This window comes from Sebastes fasciatus, chromosome 23 (assembly GCF_043250625.1).
Source record: "Sebastes fasciatus isolate fSebFas1 chromosome 23, fSebFas1.pri, whole genome shotgun sequence".
Taxonomy (NCBI): Eukaryota; Metazoa; Chordata; class Actinopteri; order Perciformes; family Sebastidae; genus Sebastes; species Sebastes fasciatus.
In genome coordinates, this window is record NC_133817.1 from 963794 (window position 1) to 989969 (window position 26176).

General features: G+C 46.7%; 1 protein-coding gene across 2 annotated transcripts in view; it reads left to right on the forward strand.

Moving 5' to 3' along the window:
* braf (B-Raf proto-oncogene, serine/threonine kinase) overlaps positions 1 to 24537 on the forward strand; it is a 24697-nt gene extending 160 nt beyond the window's left edge. The window contains exons 1-20 of one of the 2 annotated variants that reach the window (XM_074625593.1): positions 1 to 78; positions 5973 to 6074; positions 6166 to 6453; positions 6732 to 6835; positions 7542 to 7644; positions 7733 to 7881; positions 8178 to 8297; positions 8445 to 8604; positions 9873 to 9912; positions 12603 to 12722; positions 14085 to 14221; positions 14315 to 14432; positions 17281 to 17542; positions 17619 to 17665; positions 17792 to 17910; positions 17994 to 18125; positions 18283 to 18417; positions 18880 to 19033; positions 20438 to 20456; positions 20606 to 24537. The exon at positions 1 to 78 is cut by the window's left edge and continues 160 nt beyond it. In XM_074625593.1, coding sequence (XP_074481694.1) covers positions 1 to 78; positions 5973 to 6074; positions 6166 to 6453; positions 6732 to 6835; positions 7542 to 7644; positions 7733 to 7881; positions 8178 to 8297; positions 8445 to 8604; positions 9873 to 9912; positions 12603 to 12722; positions 14085 to 14221; positions 14315 to 14432; positions 17281 to 17542; positions 17619 to 17665; positions 17792 to 17910; positions 17994 to 18125; positions 18283 to 18417; positions 18880 to 19033; positions 20438 to 20456; positions 20606 to 20693 — 2475 coding nt within the window. In that variant the 3' untranslated portion in view covers positions 20694 to 24537. The remainder of the gene's footprint in view (positions 79 to 5972; positions 6075 to 6165; positions 6454 to 6731; positions 6836 to 7541; positions 7645 to 7732; positions 7882 to 8177; positions 8298 to 8444; positions 8605 to 9872; positions 9913 to 12602; positions 12723 to 14084; positions 14222 to 14314; positions 14433 to 17280; positions 17543 to 17618; positions 17666 to 17791; positions 17911 to 17993; positions 18126 to 18282; positions 18418 to 18879; positions 19034 to 20437; positions 20457 to 20605) is intronic. The other variant, XM_074625594.1, reaches the window with a different exon arrangement.
* The last annotated feature ends 1639 nt before the right edge of the window (positions 24538 to 26176 follow it).

Here is a 26176-nt window from a genome sequence, read left to right on the forward strand (position 1 = left end):
CCGGGCCTGGAGGAGCTGGGAGCCGGCCTGGACTCCTGCTGCGCGGCGGGGAGCCCTGGAGGTCCGCAGGATGAGGAGGTGAGGACAGCTGCAGAGAGACAGACGGTGGGGGGGACAACTGGATGTTAATGTCCAGGAGACACCGGCTGGATCATGCATAGTGTGTGGGGATGCGGTGCACGGTGAACCGGAGCCGGTGCGTCTCTGTGGAGAGATGCGACAGAGGAGCGCTCCTTCGGTCAGGAGGAGCCGCTGCTTTCATTTGAGGCCTTGCTGCTGCTGCTGCTGCTGGAGGAGGAGGAGGAGGAGGCTTCCAGGCTGAAGCTACTGCAGCTGTAGCTCTGGTGCACGCACACACGCACACACACACACATGCACACACGCACACTGCTGTTGACGCAACAAACACACACAATTACATACACCGCTTTATAACGAGGATTGTGATGGGATGCGGCCAAAGTTTCATTTTATCACCAGATCCACTGAGGTCCGTTAGCTCAGAGGGGTGAGGAAGAGGAGGATGAGGATGGTGGTGGTGATGGAGGATGATGATGGTGATGGTGGTGAGGAGGATGAGGATGGTGGTGGTGAGGATGGAGGCAGTGGTGATTGTGATGGTGATGATGAGGATGATGATGATGATGATGATGATGGTGGTGGTGGTGATGATGAGGAGGATGATGATGATGGTGGTGGTGGTGATGGTGATGAGGATGAGGATGATGATGGTGTTGGTGATGAGGAGGAGGATGATGGTGATGAGGGTGGTGATGAGGATGATGAAGGTGAGGATGATGATGATGATGGTGGTGGTGATGAGGATGATGATGGTGATGATGATGATGATGATGAGGGTGATGATGATGGTGATGAGGATGATGAAGGTGGTGATGAGGATGATGAAGGTGAGGATGATGATGATGATGATGGTGGTGATGAGGGTGATGAGGATGATGATGGTGGTGATGAGGGTGATGAGGATGGTGATGGTGGTGATGAGGAGGATGATGGTGATGATGATGATGATGAGGGTGATGATGATGGTGATGAGGATGATGAAGGTGGTGATGAGGATGATGAAGGTGAGGATGATGATGATGATGATGGTGGTGATGAGGGTGATGAGGATGATGATGGTGGTGATGAGGGTGATGAGGATGGTGATGGTGGTGATGAGGAGGATGATGATGGTGATGATGAGGATGATGATGGTGGTGATGAGGATGATGATGAGGATGATGATGGTGGTGATGAGGATGGTGGTGATGGTGATGAGGGTTATGAGGATGATGATGGTGATGGTGGTGATGAGGATGATGATGGTGATGATGAGGATGATGGTGATGGTGATGAGGGTTATGAGGATGGTGATGGTGATGAGGATGATGATGATGATGGTGATGGTGGTGATGAGGATGATGATGGTGATGATGAGGATGATGGTGATGGTGATGAGGGTTATGAGGATGGTGATGGTGATGAGGATGATGATGATGAGGATGATGATGGTGATGGTAAGTAAGTAAGTAAGACTTTATTTATATAGCACATTTCATACAGGAGTTGCAGTTCAAAGTGCTTTACATAAAATAAATTAAAACCAAGCAGCAAGAGCAGTGCATGGAGTCAACAAAATCATGATCAAAATAATAAAACATTTTAGAACAGTAGAAATAGTCAAATATAAATAGTGCAGGATAAAATCCGTAGTGCAAGTTACAGAGAAAATGCGCTGGTAAAAAGATAGGTTTTATGTCTTTTGAAAATGTCTAGCGTGTTTGCTTCCCTAATATTTATGGGTAGTGCGTTCCATAATTTTGGGGCATAGTTGACAAAGGCCGCATCACCAATCTTCTTACGACTGCTTCTGGTGACCTCTAATAGACCTGCATCTGATGATCGCAGTGTTCTCGCTGGTGTGTAGTTTGTAAGGGAGTTAGCAATGTAGCTAGGTCCTTGTCCATTTAGTGCTTTGTATGTGAGGAGGAGGACCTTGAAGTCAATTCTGAAAGTAACAGGCAGCCAGTGTAAAGTAGCTAGGACAGGACTGATGTGTTCTCTCCTTTTAGTTTTTGTTAATAATCTAGCTGCAGAGTTTTGGATGAGCTGGAGTCTTCCAGTGGTTTTCTTGGGAAGACCAGTGAAGAGTGCATTACAGTCGTCCAACCGGCTGGATATGAAAGCATGAATTAGCTTCTCAGCATCATTTTGGTTTATGAATGATCGTACCTTCGCTATGTTCCTGAGGTGAAAGAAAGCTGTTTTGGTCACTTTGTTAATGTGGGAGTTGAAATTCAAATCTGCGTCCAGGATGACACCGAGACTTGTCACCTCAGGTTTAAGCCAGGCGGTTAAACCTCCGAGATTCGTGGTTAGCATCTCTCTTTTAGATTTGGGGCCGATAAGTAGAACTTCTGTTTTGTCCTCATTTAATTTGAGAAAGTTATTGTTCATCCATTTGTTTATTGCCAACAAGCAGTTTGTAATGGAATTTATGGCTGTCGCATCATTAGGTTCAGCTGATATATACAATTGTGTGTCATCCGCGTAGCTATGGAAATCAATATTATGTTCTCTGATGATGTCACCAAGTGGTAACATATAAAGAGAAAAGAGTGATGGACCTAAGCAGCTTCCTTGTGCAACCCCGTAGCAGTTTTCATGTTTCTTAGACATATGGTCTCCTAGGCTAACATAAAACTTCCTTCCTCTGATATATGTTTTGATCCAGTTCAGTACACTATCAGTGAGCCCAATAAGCTTTTCAAGTCTATTGATTAGGATGTCGTGATCAATGGTATCAAATGCCGCACTAAGATCTAACAGGATAAGGATAGATACTTTATTTGCATCAGAGTTAAGTCTGAGGTCGCTAATTATTTTGGTGAGAGCAGTTTCAGTACTGTGATATTTTCTGAAACCTGACTGAGAGACTTCCAAGATGTTATTTTCTTCAAGAAAGGAATTTAATTGGACTAATACTATCTTTTCCAATACTTTACTAATAAAAGGTAGATTTGATATCGGTCTGTAGTTTGCTAGTATACTGGTATCCAATTTGGGTTTCTTTAATAAGGGCTTTACAACAGCTGTTTTAAAAGCATCTGGAAAAACGCCAGTTTTAAGGGATGTGTTTATAATGTGTAGGACCGGACCTGAGACACTATCAAACACTCGCTTAAAGAATGTTGTGGGTATAGGATCGATATCTGATGTTGTAGAGTTACATTCACTGACAGTTTTAGAAAGTTCACCTAGTGTGATACATGTAAAAGTGCTCATGGTTACATTGCGGGATCTACTGATGATGGTGGTGGTGATGAGGATGATGATGATGGTGGTGATGAGGATGATGAGGATGGTGGTGATGGTGGTGATGAGGATGATGAGGATGAGGATGATGGTGGTGGTGATGATGATGATGATGATGAGGAGGATGATGATGATGATGATGAGGAGGATGATGGTGATGATGATGGTGGTGGTGGTGGTGGTGATGATGGTGGTGGTGATGATGATGAGGATGATGGTGGTGGTGATGATGGTGATGATGATGAGGAGGATGATGGTGGTGGTGATGATGGTGATGGTATTGATGGTGGTGGTGATGAGGATGATGGTGGTGGTGGTGGTGGTGGTGATGATGAGGATGATGGTGGTGGTGGTGGTGATGATGGTGATGGTGGTGGTGGTGATGGTGATGGTAGTGATGGTGGTGGTGATGATGAGGATGTTGGTGATGGTGATGATGATGGTGATGGTATTGATGGTGGTGGTGATGAGGATGATGGTGGTGGTGGTGGTGGTGATGATGAGGATGATGGTGATGGTGGTGATGATGAGGAGGATGGTGATGAGGATGATGGTGATGATGATGATGGTGATGATGGTGGTGATGATGGTGATGGTAGTGATGATGATGATGGTAGTGATGGTGATGGTAGTGATGGTGGTGGCGATGATGGTGGTGGTGGTGGTGGTGGTGATGATGATGAGGATGATGGTGGTGGTGGTGGTGGTGATGATGATGAGGATGATGGTGGTGGTGGTGGTGGTGATGATGGTGATGATGAGGATGATGGTGATGGTGATGATGAGGATGATGGTGGTGGTGATGATGAGGATGATGGTGGTGGTGGTGATGATGAGGATGATGGTGATGATGAGGATGATGGTGATGAGGATGGTGGTGGTGGTGATGAGGATGATGGTGGTGATGATGAGGATGATGGTGGTGGTGGTGGTGAGGATGATGGTGGTGGTGATGGTGATGAGGATGAGGATGGTGGTGATGATGATGGTGGTGGTGGTGGTGATGATGAGGATGATGATGATGAGGATGATGGTGGTGGTGATGATGAAGAGGATGAGGGTGATGAAGATGATGTGGATGAGGCTGTTGGTGGTGGTGATGATGAGGATGATGGTGGTGGTGGTGATGATGAGGATGATGGTGATGATGAGGATGATGGTGATGAGGATGATGATGGTGGTGGTGGTGATGAGGATGATGGTGGTGATGATGAGGGTGATGGTGATGATGATGATGAGGATGATGGTGGTGGTGGTGGTGGTGATGATGATGAGGATGATGGTGGTGGTGGTGATGGTGATGAGGATGAGGATGGTGGTGATGAGGATGGTGGTGATGATGATGGTGATGATGAGGATGATGATGATGAGGATGATGGTGGTGATGATGAGGATGAGGATGATGATGATGATGGTGGTGGTGATGATGAAGAGGATGAGGGTGATGAAGATGATGTGGATGAGGCTGTTGGTGGTGGTGATGATGATGGCTCAAACCCACCGCCAGGTCGTAGGTCGTATCGGTCCGTCTACAGTCCCACCTGTCCCTGGTGCTTTCCTCCTGTTCACCTTTCGTGAAAGACAGCGAGCTCTGATTGGTCCACGTCCAACGTGTAGTCTGCCACGTCTCTCGGCCAAGTCATGGCAAGAATTTATGACTAATGACCGTTTAATGTGACACAGCGACCGTTTCATATGATGCAGTCTGACCCTGCCGTTAGGTGAGAATCTTCTGGACATTGTTAGACTACTTCGGGGGCATACTGTCTGTACTGTAGGCCTCCAGCTCTGGTTGTTGTTCATGTCCTGGGGGCATACTGTCTGTACTGTAGGCCTCCAGCTCTGGTTGTTGTTCATGTCCTGGGGGCATACTGTCTGTACTGTAGGCCTCCAGCTCTGGTTGTTGTTCATGTCCTGGGGGCATACTGTCTGTACTGTAGGCCTCCAGCTCTGGTTGTTGTTCATGTCCTGGGGGCATACTGTCTGTACTGTAGGCCTCCAGCTCTGGTTGTTGTTCATGTCCTGGGGGCATACTGTCTGTACTGTAGGCCTCCAGCTCTGGTTGTTGTTCATGTCCTGGAGGTTTACTGTCTGTACTGTAGGCCTCCAGCTCTGGTTGTTGTTCATGTCCTGGGGGCATACTGTCTGTACTGTAGGCCTCCAGCTCTGGTTGTTGTTCATGTCCTGGGGGCATACTGTCTGTACTGTAGGCCTCCAGCTCTGGTTGTTGTTCATGTCCTGGAGGTTTACTGTCTGTACTGTAGGCCTCCAGCTCTGGTTGTTGTTCATGTCCTGGGGGCATACTGTCTGTACTGTAGGCCTCCAGCTCTGGTTGTTGTTCATGTCCTGGAGGTTTACTGTCTGTACTGTAGGCCTCCAGCTCTGGTTGTTCATGTCCTGGAGGTTTACTGTCTGTACTGTAGGCCTCCAGCTCTGGTTGTTGTTCATGTCCTGGAGGTTTACTGTCTGTACTGTAGGCCTCCAGCTCTGGTTGTTGTTCATGTCCTGGAGGTTTACTGTCTGTACTGTAGGCCTCCAGCTCTGGTTGTTCATGTCCTGGAGGTTTACTGTCTGTACTGTAGGCCTCCAGCTCTGGTTGCTGTTCAAGTCCTGAAAGATATCAATGTGTTAACATGGTATGCTTTGTTTCCCTCCAGATCTGGAATATCAAACAGATGATAAAGTTGACACAAGAACACTTAGAGGCCCTTCTGGACAAGTTTGGAGGAGAACACAATCCTCCTTCCATATATCTAGAGGTAAGTTTGGCTTCGACCAATACAGTTGCAGAAAACATAACTGTTGTGGAAGCTGTTGAGTGAGTTGTCTGCGGTGTGTCGTCTCCGTCAGGCCTATGAGGAGTACACCAGTAAACTGGACGCCCTGCAGCAGAGGGAGCAGCAGCTGCTGGAGGCCATGGGCAACGGCACCGACTTCTCCTGCTCTCCGACCTCCGTGCCGGCCCTGCTGGAGGTCAAGATGGGAGGTTGTGGGGCCGCAGGGGGGGCTCAGGCCTTTCCCTCAGCCCCCAACACCTTGGCCGTTCTGCAGACCCCCTTCGACGCTAGCCGGGCCAACCCTCGCTCCCCCCAGAAGCCCATCGTCAGGGTCTTCCTGCCCAACAAACAGAGAACAGTGGTACGTCTGACGCCTCTCTGACGACACCTACTGTATGTAGTGAAGATGATTTTAAGGTTCTAGATTCTGTTTGTCAAAGAGGAAACCAAAAGCACATTGATTTGAATTAGCAGTAGATATTAGTAAGCCCGTATTCACCAATGCTCTGTCTTGTAAAGTCATTGTTTCCAGTTGTAATCTCTGCGGCGTCCAGTCCTCTCCGGCCTGATTGGTGTGGTTGTTGTCAGCTCATGTCCGTGTCGATGTCAGTTCTCTGAGTTGTGTTGTGCTGCGTTCAGGTGCCGGCCCGCTGTGGGATGACTGTGAGAGACTCGCTGAAGAAAGCTCTGATGATGCGAGGCCTCATCCCAGAGTGCTGTGCAGTCTACCGGGTACAGGACGGGTAAGTCTGTGACTGACACACCGTGCTGACTAACTAATAATCCATCAGGGATGCTACTTTCTGACTGATAGCCGTCACTCATTAACCGTTAATCAACAAGATTAGTGCCTTGCATGCAGAGGTGCTGTGGTTGTAGCGCCTAACAAGCCGCCCAGCTGCAAAGATAACCCGATGCACAAACAGGTTAAATCCATCATTCATCGCCAGCTGCAGTGTATGAGGAGCAAAACATGCAACCACTTTAGTCTCCACCGCATCAGTAAGTTTAGCTACGAAGCTGTGTACAGTTTATTAGTCGATGAATAAATGCTACAACTCCTCAAGACCCGAGCCTAGATCCTGCTTCTTAGTTGCCACCTGCTGGTTAAAGTGAAGTTAGCCTAGAAGTTGGCAACACATCCGGCTCAGGCTCGTTGGGGTTTTCAGTCCAAAATGGCGGCAGCGCTACCGCAGCGCCATCTAGCGTCTGTTTCATCTCTTTGCTTCAGTACTCTTTGATGAAGTCAAGGCCTGTTGAACAGGCTGGGACACGGTTTGGAGCTCTGGGGTTTAACACATGCGCAGTGGAACTGGAGCTGCAAATCTGATTTTACAGCGCATGTGTTGTACCCCAAAGATATGACACATTGATGACACGTGACATCTCTTTTCACCCTACCTGGGTGGGGTGTAGACCTTTACCCTAACTCTCCACCTCCTGTTTCAGAGAGAAGAAGCCGATTGGCTGGGACACAGACATCTCCTGGCTGACAGGAGAGGAGTTACACGTAGAAGTGTTGGAGAATGTTCCGCTCACCACACACAACTTTGTAAGTGCTAGTTCGAGACAAAACGTCCTAAACATCATGTGACTGCTCAGCCTCACTGGTCCTGATTCTGTGTGTGTTTGATTGACAGGTGAGGAAGACGTTCTTCACGCTGGCCTTCTGTGACTTCTGCAGAAAGCTGCTGTTCCAGGGTTTCCGCTGTCAGACCTGCGGCTACAAGTTCCACCAGCGCTGCAGCACCGAGGTTCCCCTCATGTGTGTCAACTACGACCAGCTAGAGTAAGTCTCACACGGTGGAGGGGCCGTACTGTACATTGTAGTGTTGTCATGGTCCAAGGATCTCCTAGGGTCTTGTAAAATAAACATTGATTGTGCCCTTGATTTTGTGATGGAGGGTGGAGTGAAGGGCTCAAACCCTGAAAACACACATGCTACAACATGAAGCTCATTCATGTCCGTCTGGTGTCTGAACCTGGTGTCTGAACCTGGAGGACTGAACCAGGGTTCAGTCCTCCGTTAGTGCAGCTGTGTGCAGGATGACTGGATAATAAATAAGTGCTCTTGATGTCCTGCAGCTTGTTGCTAGTGTCCAAGTTCTTCGAGCATCACCCGTTTACCCAGGAGGAGGTCTGCTCGGAGGGAACCACCCCCGTGTCTGAGGCCTGTCCATCACTTCCCCCATCCGACTCCACCGGGTGAGTCCTCCTCGGTGGACTTCTTCCTCTTCATGTGCTTCAACAACTTTGTTTTGTCACTGAGAATAATGTGTGTAGAAAATAGCAGATTGGTTTCTGAAAAGTCGATTTGAACTACTTTTCACTTAATCAAATTCATCCTTCCAGGTCTATATGCCACGCCACTGTGTCCCCGTCCAAGTCCATACCCATCCCGCCCAGTTTCCGGCCCAACGAGGAGGACCACCGCAACCAGTTTGGCCAGCGGGACCGTTCGTCCTCCGCCCCCAACGTCCATATCAATACCATCGAGCCGGTCAACATCGATGTGAGTTGGACTGACTGACTTCTTCATAACTCTGCAGCTGATTTAGACTCTTTAACTAGAGCTAACCAACTAGAAGCTGCAGCTCGATTTGGCAGATTCTAGTAGCAGCTATCGTCTGTTATTGAGCAGGTTTTATTTGCTTGTTTTTCATGATGTACGCGTTGCACACATCTCACCCAGCCCTGCTCCACCTTCTTTAAAAGGGCAACCTGTAAAAACCAGCATGTGTTCGACACTAGACCAGCAGCCTGCAGACTGTATAAGACAAAGCAGTGTTTCCTACGGGGGTGTGGTGAGACTGTGGTGGGTGAGGTGGTCTGGGGGCAGGCGAAGAAAGTTTAATACAGTTTAGAGTTAAATGCATCAATCTGTCGCAGTTTCGATAGCAAAATCAAGAGGCTAGATCTAACATGGTAAACGAGACGGGGTCCGTGTTTCAAGACAGGTTGCTGATATCGCCGCAGACCCCTGACGCACTGAGGACAGTCGCGCCGGGAGCCCCGTCCCTCCCCGCGGGGAGAGAGGGCGCAGCGAGCACTAAGCTCACAGCTCCGGGAAACGGCGGTTGCTGTAAAGCTCGCATCCCGGGCCTTTCCAAGCCGACCTAGAGCCACAGGCATCCCCCGGGCAGACTGCGTAGAACCACCGGTTGACAAGTGTAGAAATATTTTCGGTTCATTATAAAAACCATGGCGTGCCACCGCGGTGTCGGTAACAGGTTTGGGTATGATTACTTTGAAATGTAGTCAGTTACTTGAATCCATTGGATAAGAAAAACTGTAATCTGAATACTTTTGGATTACTTCAAAATCAAACATTTAATATATTGCACCTGCTACTAAAGAGATGGACGCAGCCACAGATATTCTTTTTTCTCGTTAATCCTCTCACAACATTTTCAATGCAGATAAAACCCATTTCCAGGTGGTCAAATCAAATGACCTCTCACTAAAAGAGTTAGGAGTTTAGAGCTGGGATACATGTGTTGCTTTCAAATGAACTGGAACACACTACATGTTGCTTCTCATTCGTCTGTATCAGCTCAGACTCCGCTTACCAGGATCTGGGTGGATGTTCATACTAATGTTTCCAACATACTAATGCCTTACCTCGACAAGTGAACACACCTTCAGTCCCTTCAGTACTAGTACTGGTTCTGAAAACATGAACGCACCTCCAGCTCCACTCTGTGTGACCGTTGTTCCTGAGAATGCTGCTACAGTAAATCATGTGTTTATATAATTCATTTCCTTCTCTCTTGTTTTCAGGACCTGATTCGAGATCAGGGCTTGCCGAGGTCCGATGGAGGTAAGGATCCGAGTAGGAGACTCGTGGCTCATTCTTATTTTTCCCACCATCCCGCGTCTGCGTGCTCTTGGTCTTTTGTGTGTGTGTGAAGTTCAGACCCAAATGAGTTGAGTCGGTTCTGTTTAGTCCTGCACCCTTACCAGTCTGAGGACACACATGCTTATTCAGATCTGTGGGTCAGGCTTTCTGCTACATCAGAACCTCCACCTCAGCACACCTGCTTTGCTTTTTTCTAGTCTGACTTTGAGCTGATACAAAAGTTTAGTGAAAATCCAATCAGCCAGTAAATCAGGAGTCTGTTGCAGTCTCCATATTGTAAAGATGATTGATTAGGTTACATGCTTTGTGATAAGAGAACTAATGATAGCTCAGAAACAGGAGATCAGCTGGTACCTTAAAGCCCTGGAGACACACAGCCTCTGCCATGGTTGCACACAATGTGTTACGATATCAAAGACTGTTTCCATCTGAAATCACATTGAAATACACATAATAGATGTTTTGAATTCCAGTAAATGCAGTAGTTCATAGAGAGCTCCATCTCATCGTGTTGAGGCATCTTTGAAAGGTTTTTGTATCTGCGTCAACATGTCCTAACTTTCTACCAGAAGTCTGGTGACATGGTTTTGAAGATATCCTGCTCAGTAACAGACAGAAAACCTCCTTAATGAAGGCTCTGATTCTTTAAATGGCATATTTACAGTCCGTTTGACGACACCGCTGAACTGTTGCATTCAAAGTCCTGAATTGGGGTTCAACATTTTTTGAATAAATCCAGTGCAACAATTGTAGAATTGTTCATTTTCAAACTAACTAATTAACTTAAAGGAATAGTTCAACGTTTTGGGAAATACATCCATGCTTTCTTTTTGGAAGTCCTACCCCTCACTGCACGTTGGCTGTGAGGCGAGGGCTACATGACCGACTTCGACCCTAGCCCCGCACACCACATCTGCTTTGTAATCGCTCAGAAGAACAGATTGGTCAAACTTATTTCTTTGATTGAAAAGAAAAAAAAATCTCAGCAATTTAACAGTCCCCCCCACAGCAGGTCCAAACTACTACATTATGTTAACGCTAGTCCGAGGGACGGGCTTCCATACTACAGGACTGTACTGGTTCATTTACCGGCTTGTTCTGGGTATTTCTTACTGACTTGACACACAGCAGTCTGAAAAGCTGCTGTACACCAATGTGTTTTACGTTTTGCCGGTATCATGTGTATTTGTCCGGCAGATTTAATTATCAACGGCCAAAATGTCTGTTGGGAAATACACCAAATTAATTAATTAATTAATTAACAGCATATTAAATAGTCCAATCTTGTGTGACCTGTAACCTTTTAAATATGAATTTATATTATACACTTAGATTAGATACTGTTAATCTAATCCAGTACACATTTTGTCAAATTCCGTCCTCAGTGGTCCGCTGGCTGTCCAACAGGTCCGACCACACTCATTTAAGTTATTTTCAAGTTATGTCAAATGTAGACTATTATATGGCTATTTAAAACCTATGTCTGGTAGTTGTTATATGGCCAGAATTGGCTGGCTGCTGGCTGGCTGCGCTGCTGGCTGCCTGGCTGCTGGCTGCTGGCTGGCTGCTGAGCTGGCTAGCTGCGCTGCTGGCTGCGCTGCTGGCTGCCTGGCTGCTGGCTGCTGGCTGGCTGCTGGCTGCTGGCTGGCTGGCTGCTGAGCTGGCTGGCTGCTGGCTGCTGGCTGCTGGCTGCGCTGCGCTGCTGGCTGCCTGGCTGCTGGCTGCTGGCTGGCTGCTGAGCTGGCTGGCTGCTGGCTGGCTGCGCTGCTGGCTGCCTGGCTGCTGGCTGCTGGCTGGCTGCTGAGCTGGCTGGCTGCTGGCTGGCTGCGCTGCTGGCTGCTGGCTGGCTGCTGAGCTGGCTGGCTGCTGGCTGGCTGCGCTGCTGGCTGCCTGGCTGCTGGCTGCTGGCTGCTGGCTGGCTGCTGAGCTGGCTGGCTGCTGGCTGGCTGCGCTGCTGGCTGCCTGGCTGCTGGCTGCTGGCTGGCTGCTGAGCTGGCTGGCTGCTGGCTGGCTGCGCTGCTGGCTGGCTGCTGAGCTGGCTGGCTGCTGGCTGCTGGCTGCTGGCTGGCTGCTGAGCTGGCTGGCTGCTGGCTGGCTGCGCTGCTGGCTGCTGCGCTGCTGGCTGATTAAGTAAACATCGCTTAGCCTAGCAACACTAGACATCACCAGCAAACACTCGTCTGTTCTCCGGAATCGTCGGCATCTCAAAGATTTTAGCGTTTTCTATTGTGTGGTTTTTACATTTCTGTTTGTGTACGGATTATACAAACGAGATGTCAAGGTGTCAGTCAGTGAGCTTCAGAGGCATTCATCTGTGTATTAGACTAGCTGTTTCCCACTGCTTCCAGTCTTTCTATGCTAAGCTAGGCTAACCACATCCTAAATCCGACTCTGTACTGAACACACAGACACGCGAGACCGATATCGATCTCGTCGTCTCACTTCAGGAAAGAAAGCAAAATAGAATATTTCCCAAAACGTTGTTTGTGACATGCATCTCAGTGACGTGTGTCTCAGACGTAGCAGACGTAGCAGAGTGAAACCACAACTCCATCCAGCAGCTCATTGTAGCCATGGACAGTAGTTATCTGGAGGTGAGAGGGGCAGGGTGAGTAGCAGTGATGGTCTGTCTGTTTCTCTTTGCCCTGCAGCCCCCCCGACCCACCCCGCCCGCTGCTTGAGGAAGCACCGAACACGGACCTCAAGCCCCCTCCTATACTCCTACCCCAATGACATAGTGTTTGATTTTGAGCCCGAGCCTGTTTTCCGAGGTAGTTAGGCCTCTGTGTGTTCCTGTGTCCTTCACCCCCACTCCCCACACACCAACCCCAGCCCTGTGTCACATCCTCTCTCTCTCTCTCTTTTCCCCCTATATGTCCTCACATGCTCTCTCTACCACACACCTGACAGCTCCGATCACACTCTGCTCTTTCTATGGACGCAGGTCTGATTGATGAAACGCTCCTTTTGATGAACTAGTGTTAACTAAAGTGAATAATTAAGACCTATTTCATGACTAGTAAAACAAAGTACTGGAAGTGGCATCACTTGTTGTGACTACAGGTTTCTACCACACACACATACCTGCCTTTGTTTGGATGGCTGCTTGATTTTAAAGGTACTATATGTAACTATTTACGTGTTTTAATCTCTTTATATTGCCAATGTGTGAACGGATTGTAACGTAACTTGAAACTGAGACCTTCACCCGACTTTCTCGGTTGCCTATAACAGCCTGTGGACTGATTCTCGCGCGCTTCCTCTCTTCAGCTCCCCTAAAACACCAACAGTGTGCAGCTAGAACGCTGTCTTTGAGTGCTGAAGCTACGGTCGGCCAGCTTGCTGTAACTTCCAGTATCTATGCAGCGTGGATCTGCTCGGTTGCTTCATAACATTAGCTGATAAAGTAGTTTGCTGGTTAGTATCATGGAGGGGTAACGCCCGACGAGCTGTCCGTTATCAGGAATGAATGTCCGACGCGGAGAGACGTCAGCACGTGGCATCACGTGACGGACACGGAAGTTGTAGTACTGCCGTTTGGCCACTACCAAAATTAGCTTCAAAGCCCTCTGGCGCTCTTCCTGAGGACTTCCTGCGTAGTCGGACGGTTGTAAAAGCAGCTAGTCATAAAATTCAGATGATGTCATGCACTAACTTGCACGTGCATGGAGTCATTATGAAAACATTAGCTTTATTCATTTATAATACATGCATCTAAATCTACTTGTAATTTCACAAATGTTTTATAGAAACGGGATTAAACTGTAAATAAGAGACTAAAAACTGGTGAAGTTATTTCATTCAACACGGATGTTTTGTTTGTTTCCAACTCGACGGTAGTTAATCACAGCGACAGACTTTGTGAAGTCTAGATGATTAAACCATTAACTGCCATCCAACCAAGCCCTCACCTCTCCTCTGCATGTGACCACACACACACACACACTCTCACACACACACACACACACACACACACACACACACACACACACACAACTGATCCAGAATCCCTCTCCTCGCCCAAACCTCTTTCTTTACTCTTCTGCTGTCTCCCCCCTTCTTATTGACACCTCACCTCTCTCCTCTTTTATTGTTTCCCCTCTTCTCCTCCCTGATGCCCCCCCCCCCTCCAGGCTCCACCGCCGGGCTGTCGGCCACGCCTCCCGCCTCTTTACCCGGCTCTCTGACCAATGTCAAGGCTCCGCAGAAGTCGCCGTGCCAACAGAGGGAGCGCAAGTCGTCGTCCTCGTCCGAGGACCGCAATAAGATGGTGAGACGTCGTCGCACATGTTTCTGGAGTGGTTAGTTGATATTGTGTGTGTTATTGTGTGTGTCTGTGCTGACCGAGTGCCCTGTGGAACAGAAAACCCTGGGGAGACGGGACTCCAGCGACGACTGGGAGATCCCCGAGGGTCAGATCACACTGGGTCAGAGGATAGGCTCGGGCTCCTTTGGAACCGTCTACAAGGGGAAGTGGCACGGTAAGACTCTCCGACCAGTAGCATCAGTAAGGACACTATTCATCCTCTGGGCATCAACTCACCGTTCATATCAACAAGTTTTTAGAACTTTTTTAAAATAAAAACACCTCAGTGAGCCTCATTGTCTTCCTTCATCACCATGAACACACACACTGTAGTTTATTCTGACTCAATCCCACATCCACCGTCCTGCTGCCACTAATACTCAACAGAGCACCAGATGTGGATTAATCCGCCGCTGAAAATAGTCCCCAACAAATGCACTATTTCCCAAATGCTGCTAAGCGTCCGTTGCCATGGTAATCAACCTCCAAATCATTATCGGAATGCTTCGTTTTTTTTTTGTTGTTTTTTTAAGTATAAAGTAAAAATCCCTGAATAGTCCATGAAATAAGGAAATAGCCCACAAAAAGATGCACTAATTGTTATTAGTGTGTGTACAGTAGTGCAGCAGCGGCTCTGAAACAGTGGAGATGGTACAACATGTCAGCCTGCGGCGCTGCGCTGCACGGCGCGGCGCCGCAAAGCTTCGAAATACCGCCGAATATTTCTCATTGAAGCTTCAAAGCCCAAAAGCTGGTATTCGGGACCGCCATAGTGACGGGTCAGGGGTCAGAGGTCAACAGTTAGTGGCTCCCAAGCATCCTTTAAAGGACACCTTTCTGGCTTTTTCTTTCTCATTTAAGGTCTAAACATGTCAGGGGAACGGGGGAGAGGGACCAGGGGAATCTAAAAGTGAATACTGAAGGAGACCCACAAAGGGAGAGGTGAACCAGCAGATGAAAACAGGCCTAAAAGAACGGCTCCCTACGCTCAGTAAATGTTGAAAAGACTCAAACTAAAACAGCGCTGCTGAGCTGCCGACTAGAACATGAAGGAAATAAAAGAACCAGCGAAGGCCACACAGACCTAACCCAGTCTGAGAGACTGGCTCAGATAGGTTCACGTAGACAGAGCAACAACAGGACAGCCCTCTCACTACCTCTGACAAAGAGACACTAGCTGCATCTCATTTCAGCATTTTTCGCCTCCTCGTCTCCTCGCTCCTCGACTCCTCGCTCCTCGACTCCTTGCTCCTCGATCCTCCGGCTGTGACCCGGAAATCGATCTCAGTCCTCCATCTTGAAGGACGTCCCAATTCATAAAATGCGCATCGAGGAGCGAGGATCGAGGAGCGAGGAGGCTTGCTGGAGGAGCTATGAGCGAGGATACACCAGTGCATCCTTCAGTGTTTCCTGCACGGAAGTTTATCACCGACCGACACGCCCCCTTATTGGATATCAGTTATTGATTGGACGCTGCGCCCGATCAGACTGATCAGATACATCAACATCACTAGAGTTTCATACCAGAGTGAAGACGGATCACAGATTAACAGTTTTATATTTTAGTTGTCTTCTGATTCACCGTCTAGTTATAATCTGTGTTAACTGTAGGAGTGAACAGCAGACGGACCATGTTGATGGTGAAGTGATCCAGCAGCAGGAGGACCTGCAGTCTCTCTGCTTCACACACCGTCACTGAAGGAGTCTGACACTGAAAGGGGTTTATAACAGCTGACAATGAACAGACTTAAAATAACTTTCTTCATTTATTAGAAAGAGTTTTCTTTTGATGATCTGTTATTTCACTCATTCACTTTTATTAAGGATCCAGTTAAAGTCAGAGAGAGAAGGAGAGTTTGTCTTTTATACCTTTTACATCATTTATCCTCATTTCCATTCAGTCACATGTGAAGCTGATAATTCCTGAGCGTCGGGTTTGATATGAGTTATATCATTTCACTTTCCCCTCAAACATTCAGACTAATACATAACTTCTACTGTCAGAATATCAATAACTACAGACGCTAATAATGAATAAATAATATAAAGATATTGTGCCAGTAGAGATGGTTCCTGGTCCTCTAAGCAGGACTCAGTCCACAGTAGAGATGGTTCCTGGTCCTCTAAGCAGGACTCAGTTCACAGTAGAGATGGTTCCTGGTCCTCTAAGCAGGACTCAGTCCACAGTAGAGATGGTTCCTGGTCCTCTAAGCAGGACTCAGTCCACAGTAGAGATGGTTCCTGGTCCTCTAAGCAGGACTCAGTCCACAGTAGAGATGGTTCCTGGTCCTCTAAGCAGGACTCAGTCCTCAGTAGAAATACAGACTGCAGCTGTTATTCATGTGCAGGTGTTTGTTAAACAGATAACAGGCTACAGAGAGAAACACTGCTGCTCTGATAACTCTGTTTCTTTATTAGTATTAGATCAGTTCAGACACAAACTCCATCTAAAGTCTCTACAGCTGTTGAAGCTGACTGACAGCTGATCCAGCTGTTATCAGCTGCTGCTGTCATCAGAAACGGACGTCGCTTCACGTGACGCTTCAGAGGAAACGACGTCTCATGTCTCTAAAAACATATTTACTCGTTTCCTCTCTCCTCGAGTCTTTTCCTCGCCTCCTCCGCTCGCATCTCCCGTGGGCGGGACTAAGACGCGAGTCGAGGAGTCGAGGAGTCAAGCCGTATAAAAGCACTAATGGGAAAGACCCACTGAGTCAGCACCTGAGCCTGAAACCAGGAGTAGACTTCACCCAGCTGATCGTCATCAGGGCCGATCAGGCTCCACAGCTGATCGTCATCAGGGCCGATCAGGCTCCACAGCTGATCGTCATCAGGGCCGATCAGGCTCCACAGCTGCCTCAGAGCAGAGATCATGAACCCAACCAGCCTGCTGAGAGACAGCTCACCCTCACAGAAATACGTCTAGAAACAAATAAAATGCAGCTGAGTTTTTGCATCATTTTCTTAAAATCAACTTATTGTTTTTGTCCTCCGTGTCCTCCGTGTCCTCCGTCTCCTCCCAGGTGACGTGGCGGTGAAGATGTTGAACGTCACCGCTCCAACACCGCAGCAGCTTCAGGCCTTCAAGAATGAAGTGGGAGTCCTCAGGAAAACGCGTCACGTGAACATCCTGCTGTTCATGGGCTACACCACCAAGCCTCAGCTGGCCATCGTGACCCAGTGGTGTGAAGGCTCCAGCCTCTACCACCACCTGCACATCATCGAGACCAAGTTTGAGATGATCAAGCTGATCGACATCGCCCGGCAGACCGCTCAGGGCATGGAGTGAGTTCCCCCGCCGCCACATGACAGCAGTCACTGTGTGTGAAGCTGGTCTGATTTCTCTTTTCTTCCTCCTCAGTTACCTGCACGCCAAATCAATCATCCACAGAGATCTGAAGAGCAACAGTATCCTTTTGAAACTTCGTCTTTAGGACGACGTCTTTCTGTCCAGATTCTGTTCAGACCTGTTGATGATGGACGGATCCGTAGGATGCCGGAGAGAGAGCGTTTCCTTCACTCCATCTCCTCCAGATATTTTCCTCCACGAGGATCTGACGGTGAAGATCGGTGACTTTGGTCTGGCTACAGTCAAGTCCCGCTGGAGCGGCTCCCACCAGTTTGAGCAGCTGTCTGGCTCCATATTGTGGATGGTCAGTAGTTTCACATTTCTTCTGTTATTGAACTATCGGCTGGAAGTCCCGTGACGGTCCGTGTGACCTGTGCTCTCTCTCAGGCTCCAGAGGTGATCCGGCTGCAGGACAAGAACCCCTACAGCTTCCAGTCAGACGTCTACGCGTTCGGCGTCGTGCTGTACGAGCTCATGTCGGGAGCGCTGCCCTACTCCAACATCAACAACAGAGACCAGGTGAGAGGACTCAACACATCACACTGATGTTTGGATTTCTTTATAGTAGTCAGAATACAGCTCAGGAACTCCCTGGTTAGACATGTACCAAAACACATACATCTGTGTGTCACATAGAAACAGATATTGTAATGAGTCCCATGTCCTCCTCCCACAGATCATATTCATGGTGGGTCGAGGTTACCTGTCTCCTGACCTCAGCAAGGTGCGCAGCAACTGTCCAAAGGCCATGAAGAGACTGATGGCCGACTGCCTGAAGAAGAAGAGAGAGGAGCGACCTCTCTTCCCTCAGGTGAGACAACTCAATGCCGATGCTTCTATACATGTCACTGGGAGGCGACACATAGCGTCAGATCCTCTAGATTAAGATCAATCACAGCTGAATGAAGAGAGTTTCTACCACAGAACGTTCCTCTCACATTCTTCTACTACTACTTGAACATCTGCAGGGTAGAAGCTGGTGGGCAATTATTAGTACTATGAGCAGGCGACCTTCACTCAGGCTCAGGAGATCATCTGTGATCCTCTGTGATCTCTCTATGTGCTTCCTGTGGATGCCGTTGGTCCTCTTGGACTCAGTGAAAGAGGAGTAGATGTGTTTTGCCACCAGATGGCCTCAGAGGTTTACAGGCTGGAGGAAGCAGCTGATCTGAAGCAGTGACTCATCTGTTGGTTGTTGGTTTAGTTTGTCTGTGAACGCTGATCCCACTGATTGTGACTGATGACCCCGCGGCTCTGCTGTTTGTTCCGTCAGATCTTGGCGTCCATCGAGCTGCTGGCTCGCTCATTACCCAAAATCCACCGCAGCGCCTCGGAGCCTTCGCTAAACCGAGCCGGCTTTCAGACGGAGGACTTCAGCTTGTATGCCTGCGCCTCACCCAAAACCCCCATCCAGGCCGGCGGCTACGGTGAGCTCACACACACACACACACACACACACACACACACACACACACACACACAAACATCAGCTGTGATTCAGTACATCAACTGGTACTGTGAAGTACAGTACGAGGATCAGCAGTGGAAACAGTTCATGTTTTAATACTAAAGGGTGTAAAACTCTAAATACGAGGATAAACTATCAGCAGTAAAGACGAGCTTTAAACAGATGGTGGTGTATAGAGTATGATTGCATCGTCATTATTAGTATTATGTATTTCTGATGTTTTGCTTCCCCAGAAAGGTGAATATTCTTTTTTGTAAAAGCAATATTGTTTTAATTCGTTAATGAACTCCTGTAAAAGACACTCAACCCTTCCTGCAGATATTTCACATTCAAAGGCTTTTAATGTGAAACATCTGTGCAGGAAGTGTTTCACTGACAAGAGCTTAAGAAAGAAAACAGCTAAGTTGAAGCGATGATGGTCTAAACGTTTATTTACTGGCTTTTCCATCTTGAAACATGAGAACTAGCTGACGGACACGTTTTCCTGGTGAACCCCTCTGAAGGTTTCCTGATTTTCCCGGGAGACTCCCGCTCTCCGTTGCCTTTCCCAGGTTTCCTCCCAGGTTTCCTCCCGGGGTCACAATTCTCCCGTTTCTCTCCTGATTTATGGCAAAGTTTCACACCTTTTTGTCCCTTTAGTTATCTCAGCCTGTTTCTGGTTCTGTATAGCCTGAATAAACCCGACTGTTTCCATCCAGACAACAATACAGCTCCACCTAGAGAGCCGCTCACGACCGCTCGCTAGACAACAGTTTGCACCACGCCGTGCCTGAAGTTGGTCTTTGCTCGACGCAGAGAAAAGCCTTCGTGGCGAAAGCATTTAGAAAAACGTGTTTCAGAGCGCAGTGGTGGCGTTGCTGGTTGTGTCTGAAAGGACCTTCAATGAGTGAGAGAAGCAGAGAGAAGGAGAGAACTAAGAGAAAGAAATACTCCAGCAGAAGCAGAAAAATGAATGAATGAATGACAACTGATGAAGATTAGATAATGCCAGAGATTCACGCCAGAAGGGCGAATTATTCTGTATTCTTTCCTGAGGATTAAAACTGTACTTATGTACTTCTTATTTTACTATTTTCATTCTTTTAAAGTCACCAGAATGCAGGAAACAAAGTCTCTGAAACTTTAATTTTGGTTTTGAAATCCTCCCTAATTTTGAGGTCTCAAAGTTGGCGAGTATGTTTGAAGACTGTAAGTGATGTTAGATGAAGTGTGCAGTTGATTAAGGATATTATGATGCACAGATATTAAAGCTCCACCCTAAAAGGAAGCGTGAAAGCACCACGTTGTCCTGCTGCCTTTCTGTTTCTGTTATGTTTTATTGCTGTCACACTAATCTTCTCCGTTTCTTTCATTTCCTTTTCAGGGGAGTTTTCGGCGTTTAAGTAAGTGCTGCAGCGCTCCCACCTGTCCATCCCTCCTCGTCACTTCTCAAAAGTCTCGTGTCCATGCGGTGGATTCATTCATTACTGAAAAAAAACTGAAACAAACTGTCTCAAAGAATGTGCTTTTTTCTTCCTCTGTCAACCTGAAGAAGGGATCCTCACTGGAGAGTCCTTCCAACGAGACGCTGCTGTCCAGCAGGCGAACAGCCACAGACAACAACTCAATTAGGAATCTAAATACTAAAGACACCTCACAAAGAAACACAAAGATATCCATATACCACAACGGTTCTGAGGAGGAGACGGCAAACTCCACCAGCCTGCTGGAGGGGAAAGATGAAGGAGAGACGGAGGAGGAGGAGGAGGAGGAGTCGAGGCTGAGGGCGCCCCTCGTCCCATCGTTTCCTGTGAAGCCGGAGGCCGCCGACGCTGAACTGCTCTGAGAGCGACGGCAGACACGAGGCCCGAGGAAGGAGAAGAGGCCTTCCGTCCGTCGGTTGAGATAGGAGGCCGGGCGTTAGCCGATACCGAGATGAGCCGGAGGTTATTAACCCACGAAGGAAAGCTGACTTGAAAGATAGATCTAGTTTAATTTTAAATTTGTTTCAGATTTAAGCTAGCCCTTGTTAGGAATGCTGAGCTTCTTCCTCTTGTCCTTTGTTTCTTCTGAAGAGATGGTAGCTATTGTAGAAGGAAGCTTTCTTTCTGGTCACGCAGCACAGGCCTTCTGCTTTTTCTTTTTTGTCTTTGTGGGCTCAAACTTCTTCAACACCCGCGAGGAGAACGGCAACAGCTGTTTATCGACTGACACATTTCTGCTCTACCTTTTCAAAAAAAAAAAAATTCAAAACCTTCAAATGAAAGCAGGAGAGAAGAGAAGCGGTTCCTTCCGTAGAGTTCTGGTAGATCATTCTGCCGAGGAGAGGAGCTGTTCTTTGGGAGGAAGAATGCTCATTTGTTTTGGTGATGAGACATGAGATGGATTCCTTGTTCCGTTTTAAGAAGCCAACACATGAAGATGTTAGTTAGCGAGCGGGACAGGTGTGGGAAAGAGACGCTCTACCTTTTTCAAAAGGTTTTCATGTCACTGTGAAAGCAGCGGAAGCGTGACGTGTTGAGCGACCACAGGAGCCGTTCACAGGGAGGATGAATGCAGATGTGTTTTACTGTGTTTAAAGAGCCGGGTCTGAGCCCAGCTGGCGTCCAGCGTTTCCACGGAGCTGAGGAGTGTGTACAGGAAGTTGGGACATATTTACTACAAAGCTTTTCCTTTGCTTCACCTTTTTCCCACAAAACCCAACTTTTGTTTAGTTTTATTTGAATACCAAGTGCATGTCGTGTTGTTGTTGCTTCTCCTTCTTTCTGTCCTCATGTGGCTTTAATATTGCACTCACCTGAACATGGGGACCTTCCTGTTGCAGCTGCTGACTGACTGGCTGCAGCGTTACCTGCTGAACGGACCGCCGATCCTCTGGAGAGTCAATCACACCTTTTTACTTTCTCTACACACATGCACCTGTACTTTGTGTTTTCATTCCAGCGTGTGTTGAGGGTTGTAGGTGTTCTTATTATTTGGTTCTCGTCGATGTTTGCCTTCTTCTGTACAGGCAGGCCTGCAGATAGATTTACTTTATTTATGTCAACTCTTTGTTTGAAGGATTGATTTTTCTTTATTTGAAGCTATCAGTCTTTCTTTTTGTTGACGCTTGTTTTAGTCTTTGTGACTCGTGTACTTTGCACTTTGTAGAGATGGATCGAAGCAAATGAGCGACTTGCCTTTTTCTTTTTTTATTGAAGAATAAATTGTGACGTACCGAGCTGATGACCCAAAATTAAATTTCCAATGCGTGAGCCATGTGCAGGGGGGGGGGGCTGGACTGTGGAGGCTCAGTCGTCATCGTCTAAGGACTGTCGTTGGTAAAGCCTCCAGAAGCAGAAGGTCACAGAAGGTCACCGTAGACTGCTGGGCTGATGGAGGGATGTTGTGGAGGTAGAACACACAGCTGAAGCCGACAGACTGGTTCTTCTCATTCATCAACCATCATATCTTTCTGTCTCTCCATCATTAACTAACCCCCCCGCCCACAGCCTCCCTTTTACGGAGCAGTCTAACATGATCAGTCCCACCTCCAGTCTCACTCATCACGGCCCTGGATCATCACCTCCGGGACATGTGTCACTGTGCAGCTCATACAATGTTTGACAAGAAGCATGTTGAAGATACAAACTAGTAGGAATAAGCTATGCCAGGTGGTGACAAACAGGATTTACTCTAAGAAGAGTTGCTCCATCTTTGAATGAACATTATTTGTAGGGTCTTTTTTTTGTACTTCTTTTTTCCTGCACCTCAGAACGTCTAAAAAGATCGACTCCCACCCGGTGAGTTTGTATTTTTAAACAGTTTTCTGAGCCGCTCAGTGACTGAACTGTTACAGGAGATCAGCCAGATCTCTCCGTTAGCCTCGCTCCATCCAAACTGAAGAATACGACTTCAAACGGCTCCGAAACATCAGAGCTCAAGTCTCTGTCTGCTGTCCTAACCTGGGTAACGTCCACAAACAGCATGTCCACAAAGTGTGACTCTAACCCACATCTGTGTAAAGCTCCATATCTACCGGTGAAAGCAAGGTGTTTAATGTCCAGCTGCTATCGGTGGTCTTTGGTTCCCAGGTGATGAAGATACAGGTGCACTTCACTTGGCCATGCAGCATGTTGCATCGCAGCAGTAACAGGATGTGACCACAACACGGACATACTGTAGCATCGCTTTTTAAGTTGATAAAGCAAACAGTTGTCACGCAAATTAGTTTTAATGGCACTAATTTCTTTAACGCATTAGAGGCTAAATTGGCTTCACATTTGATGCGACCGCAGCATTAAATCTGTTGATTGTTGCAGCTTTAAGGAATCGTTCGTGTCGGCTGTGTTGCCGGTTCACTTGGTGCTTTGTTTTCTCCGTTCAGGCCGGCTCGTACCTTCAGGTGTGTCACATGCTGCGGACACACGTACAGCCACCTCTCTACCTGCTTTCACCTGTGGATTCCGCTACCATCATCTGTCCCTTACCTACAGTATACTTGACTGATGTGGAGAGACAACGTAGTCCTGTTTATTAAGTATTACATATCGCCCAGTCATGCGACACCTCTGATATGAAGGAGGTCCTTTCTGAGCTGTTTGCACCTGTTCGGGTTGTGAAGGAGACTTTGAGTCACTAGAGAGAGAACCGCCGGGACCTTCTTGGTCATGAAACGTTTTCTAGATAATGAAGATGCTCTGTACGAGCCTTTATAACACTGGTACCTTGGTCAGATTGATCTCAGAACAGCTTCAGCAGATTTAGTCTGAGAGCGAGCATTCCAAGGACCTCCTGTCCATATTCCACGTTGGCTTAAATCTCAACCTTCATTCTCAACCTTGGAAAGGTTGAGCTTGTAATGTCAAGGTCAACTCAAGGTTGACTTGACTTGCTTGTTCTAGAGCTTCTGGTCTTGGTAACTACTGTTTCCCAGGTCACTAATGAAGCGTCGGTATCAAGGGACGTCTTTCTGAGCGCTGTCTTTTCCTTTCTCTGAGAACATCACCACCGATCTGCTGATAGAACACCGAGGCTCCGCTCTCCACCACACGTCCTCCGCCTCCTCTTCATCATCCACAACTCTCCCTTCTCTATTTTCATTTTTCTTCTCAAACATTCCCCCTCTTCTCCTCCCCCTCTCCTCCTCCTCCTCCTTGCCTGCACCTTTAAACCCATCTATTCCTTTCAATTGAGAAACTATCATGAAAACCTTTATGGAGATTTTGTTTTTGTTGTTTTTGTTTTTTTCACCTGTAAATAGTTGTACAAAAGGAAATCCTGTCAGTTTGCTCGGAGGCATGGAGACTACAAATGTAACAAACTATAAAATGTTCAAAATAAAAGAAGATGGAAGATTAATAAAAGACGTTTTGATAGGCAGACTTCTGAGAAAAAAAAAAGCGGTTGAGTGTAAAAATATTTAAGGCTGTATCATACGGAGAAAGAGCTTAATGTATTTGTTGTGAATATGAAAAACTGATATATTAAAGAAGTGCATGAAAACTGGCTTTAATGTGTCGTTTGTACGGTGACGTTGTGAGATGTTCTGTCCACACGGTGGCAGCATGTCACGCTGGAAGAAACCCAGAACCATCTGCTGATGGTTCAACAATACAAACATCATCAACGCTCTGACGGCACGGTGAGAGTTAAGTCCTATATTTTAATGACAGAACACGCCTGTTATATTACAGTGGACTGTTAACCCTCCTTTTGTAAAGTTTACTGTAGAATCTCAACACTTTAAAGAACAATCATGACAATTACATCTTTGTTTTTCAGGACAAACTGGGCTATGAGAATATGTTGGCTGCAGTGATGTCACATGAAAGTATAAATTAAATGTACTATAAAGATAAGAGAAAAAATCAAATGTAATTTCAAACTACAGAGAGAACAATAAAGAACGCAGGTTTTGGGTTTTTGAAAAATGTTCTCCTAAGTCTTGGGAATCAGGGGAAAAAAATCATTCTAACTAAACACACATCAACAGATATTTACAGAGAAGTCCTGGCTAATAAAAGGGATTCAAAACAAAAATACAGACGTTATCAGCAGTCCGAAACAAAGCAGAACGGATTCACCACGTTGTCAATGAAGAGAAACCAGATTCTATTTTATTTAAAAGATTTATGAATCAATCAATCAAACTTTATTTATATAGCACCTTTCAAATAAGTCAAATGCAATTCAAAGTGCTGGACAGACGATTGACAAAAATATACACACCCACCAAAACAACCGATATAAAAGATCACTGAATAAGAAAGCAAAAAGAGATGAGTTTTTAAGATAATAAAATACAAAAAAATAAAAATAACAATAAAAATAAAAAATAAGCAGATTGTATTAAAATAATGAAATTTTAATACAATAAAAGAGATAATATAATCAGCAATAAACTTTTGATTAAATAAAATAGAGTAAAATAAATACTATGATGATGATACATAAAATAAGTGTTAAAAATAAAAAACAATTATAAAACTCTACATAAAAGTTAGACTAAATAGATGGGTTTTTAGTTTACGTTTAAAGGTCCTCTTGAAGGTCGTTCCAGCGGCTGAAAGCAGCGTCATGACCTCTTTGATATATAGATTAGATTATAGGGGACATATCATGAAAAACTCCCTTTTCCACTGCTTGTGCACGCTCAGCTTTCACATTAGTAAAATTGTTCCGTTCCCAAGTTCACTTGTGTCTTCGTCTACGTGACATTGGTTTATGTTGATGCTACGAGAAGCGAGCTAATCACAAGCTCTCAAGCCCAAACACACAGTCGACCTTCCCTTTACGACTACTAGTGTTTATATTTTGGAGAAAATGTCAAAGAACGACCCTCTTTTTGGTCCTTTTTGTAATTAATTGGTAATTAATATTTTAGCAATTTGCACAAATACTTAGATTTGTATTTTATAGTAGAATATTTGGCCTGACAGAGGCACTAAAGGAAGAGTTCATGGGGTCACCAGAGACATTATGATTCATCCTTTAGGAACCACCGATATCCACAGCAAGGTTAATGACAACATGGTTTTGTTGTGGACTAAAGGGATGGATGGAGGGATGGATGGAGGAATGGATGGATGGATGGAGGGAGGGATGGAGGGATGGATGGATGGATGGATGGAGGGAGGGATGG